Consider the following 2529-nt stretch of genomic DNA (forward strand, 5'->3'; position numbering starts at 1 on the left):
TCATGCCTATTCTGCAAGTGCACTGTAGGCAGTGTGCTTCTTAAAGTAGTGCGCCTGCCCCACTTGCATTCCTTCCACTGGGCAGAGACCTGTTCCCATTGACCCTGTTCATCTGGGTTGCTACCTGGAGGCTGAGGGGCTTGCTGTTGGGATGGTATCTCAAACGGCCTACTCCACCTAGGAGTTAACTCCTGTTCTGGGTCCATGGAGAATAGACTGTGGAAATGGTCAATTTCCCTTTCACAGTCTCTTTTAGTTCTTAGTTTTTCCACTTTTTTCCTTTTAGTTCCACCACCATGAGCACCAGATCTCTGATCTGCTCACATCTAACACAGGTGTTATCCCTGCCACCCTCCATATCAAGCGCAAGGCTCCAGCATTCATTGCAGCCAGTTGCCTGAACATCTGCATTCCTGTGTGTGGTCTCTGTTTGGGTGCCCACAATTTTCTTATTAGCCTTTGTCTGACTGGTAATCAAGTCTTTCAGTAACTGCCCTCTCCCCATATTTCCCCCACCCTTTTTTTTTTTCCCCTTTATTAAAATAAGTTCCCAGAGCGGAACTGGTCCCGCTGCCTCCTCTCCTCACAGCCACGTGCTCGGCTCTGTTTGGGCCTCTCGCGGTTTCCACAGCAACGCCTCCCTTTGCCACGCCACCTCCCGGCTGCTCAGGCACCTAGGCAACCCGAGCCTGCTGCCCCTCCGCCCCTCCGCCGGGGCTCCCGAGCGGGCAGCCCCCCTTCACATGAAGAGAAGGGGAAAGAAAAGCCAGAATAAGTTCCCAGATTTGAGCTGGTTCCCGCTGCCTCCTCTCCTCGCAGCCACGCGCTGGGCTCTGTTTGGGCCTTCTTAGAATAAGAAAACATCTGTAAATTGAACCCATTACTAGAATATTAACAAGAGCCTTTGCGTAAACCAGCAACACAAAATTTTGATATCCCATCAAATCCACGGTCTTTGGTACTTTTACTAAACTTGGACCCAACTGGTATTAGAGATCCTGACGAGAGAAGGAACTCAACAGAACACCAGACATGGCTGAGGTTTGCCTTCCAGAAAAGTCAAAGTAGTTATACAGTATAGATGAGCAGTGTTTCTAGTTTTAAGCTCTGGTTTTAAACACAAACTCCATTTCCCAATAAACTCAAGGATTTTTTTGCAATAGAGCACGTTAGAAGAACACACTTACCTTTGTTCAGTTTGGTATGACACACTAAAAAAAAACCCCACACAGCTCTACAGAGACTTTGGAGCTCTACTCACACAGCTAACAAGCTTTCCTGAAACCAAGCATTTTGTGGTGTTTGAGATAAAAAACATCCAGAGCTACACCTTTCTACTGGTGAAGCTATCCAAGATGATTAGAAAGAGCCAGACTAAGCTGTAAGAGCAATGTAAAGAAGCCTGTGAATTAAAAAATAAAACAAAGCACCATACTGCAGTAACTAGCAATAACAAAAACTAATTCTACAATTTTTTATCAAAATGTTGGGGCAGGATGGAATCCAGCCCTCAAATAAATGCATGCTTTGAAAAAGGAAAAAAAAAAAAAAAAAAAAAAATTTTTGGATCTGGGCCCCACCCCAAAGCTTGTGAAAAAAGAAAAAAAAAAAAAAAAAAAAAGTTTTGTGATCTGTGCCTCACCACCAAGCTTGAAGGATCCCCAGAGAAATCTGTGCAGACATATCAATGGAGAGATTTAGGTGCAGCTTGTTAGATGTTTCCCTCCCCACTTTGTGTTACGGCTCTGCAAACTGAGGAGTGTTTTACCAAGTGTTAATTTTGACTACGATCCACTGTAAAGAGTGCTACAATAGTGCCTCAAAACTTCTTTGAAAAATATAACTGTGTAGAAGAAATCAACTGCCTGTACAGTGCATTTACAATACACAACCCAGGAAGTAACATGCACCAAAAGAAGTGCTTTATATGTTAGCCCTTGGCCACGGAGAACTTGGCAGTGCTAGTACAACGTTAATGACTATAGGGTGAAAAAGAAATTATTAAAGAGATCAACAAAATCTCAGTTATACCTAAGTTTACCATGAAATAGGAAGACATACATTATACAAAGAAAGGTGATTTTTAACTAGAAAGTGGGGTGTTGTAATTCTTGGAAGGGCTGGACCTGCCAATCTTCCACTTCTTAAAGCCGGTCCGGTTCTCCAGCGGTTTGGTTGCCTGGGGACTTTCATAAAGGACACAGATAGACCCATCTTCACCTATGCGATAGGACACTTCGAAAGGGTCGACCCAAAGGGTTAATTCGCTGGGTAAGAGCTGGAAGAGTCTCTCGTAGCTTAGTCCAACCTTCTCCGCTGCCTTTCCTACCAACGGGTCGATCTTATGGTTGATCCTAATACAGCGGTACCCGGAGCCCCTGGAGGACTCCAGGGGGAACCAGTGGTGCTGGTAGTGCTCTGCAGGAGGGAACAGAGAGCAGCTTTAACCGCGGCCCCGCAGCCCCGCGGGGGCAGCGGCGCCCGGGCCGGGAGCTCACCAAGCAGCGCCTCCTGCAGGCGCTCCCGGAA

The 2529-nt window shown here is 46.1% G+C and overlaps 1 protein-coding gene across 1 annotated transcript; it reads right to left on the minus strand.

Annotated features, from left to right (window-relative positions):
* Positions 1 to 2083: 2083 nt before the first annotated feature.
* LOC103782155 (protein BTG1-like) lies at positions 2084 to 2418 on the minus strand (the record flags this gene model as incomplete). Its single annotated transcript, XM_008949903.1, has 1 exon — positions 2084 to 2418. A coding segment is annotated over one exon (335 nt), but the record flags the coding sequence as incomplete, so codon positions are not given.
* Positions 2419 to 2529: the final 111 nt, after the last annotated feature.

Source organism: Merops nubicus, unplaced genomic scaffold (assembly GCF_000691845.1).
Source record: "Merops nubicus isolate BGI_N331 unplaced genomic scaffold, ASM69184v1 scaffold13701, whole genome shotgun sequence".
NCBI lineage: Eukaryota > Metazoa > Chordata > Aves > Coraciiformes > Meropidae > Merops > Merops nubicus.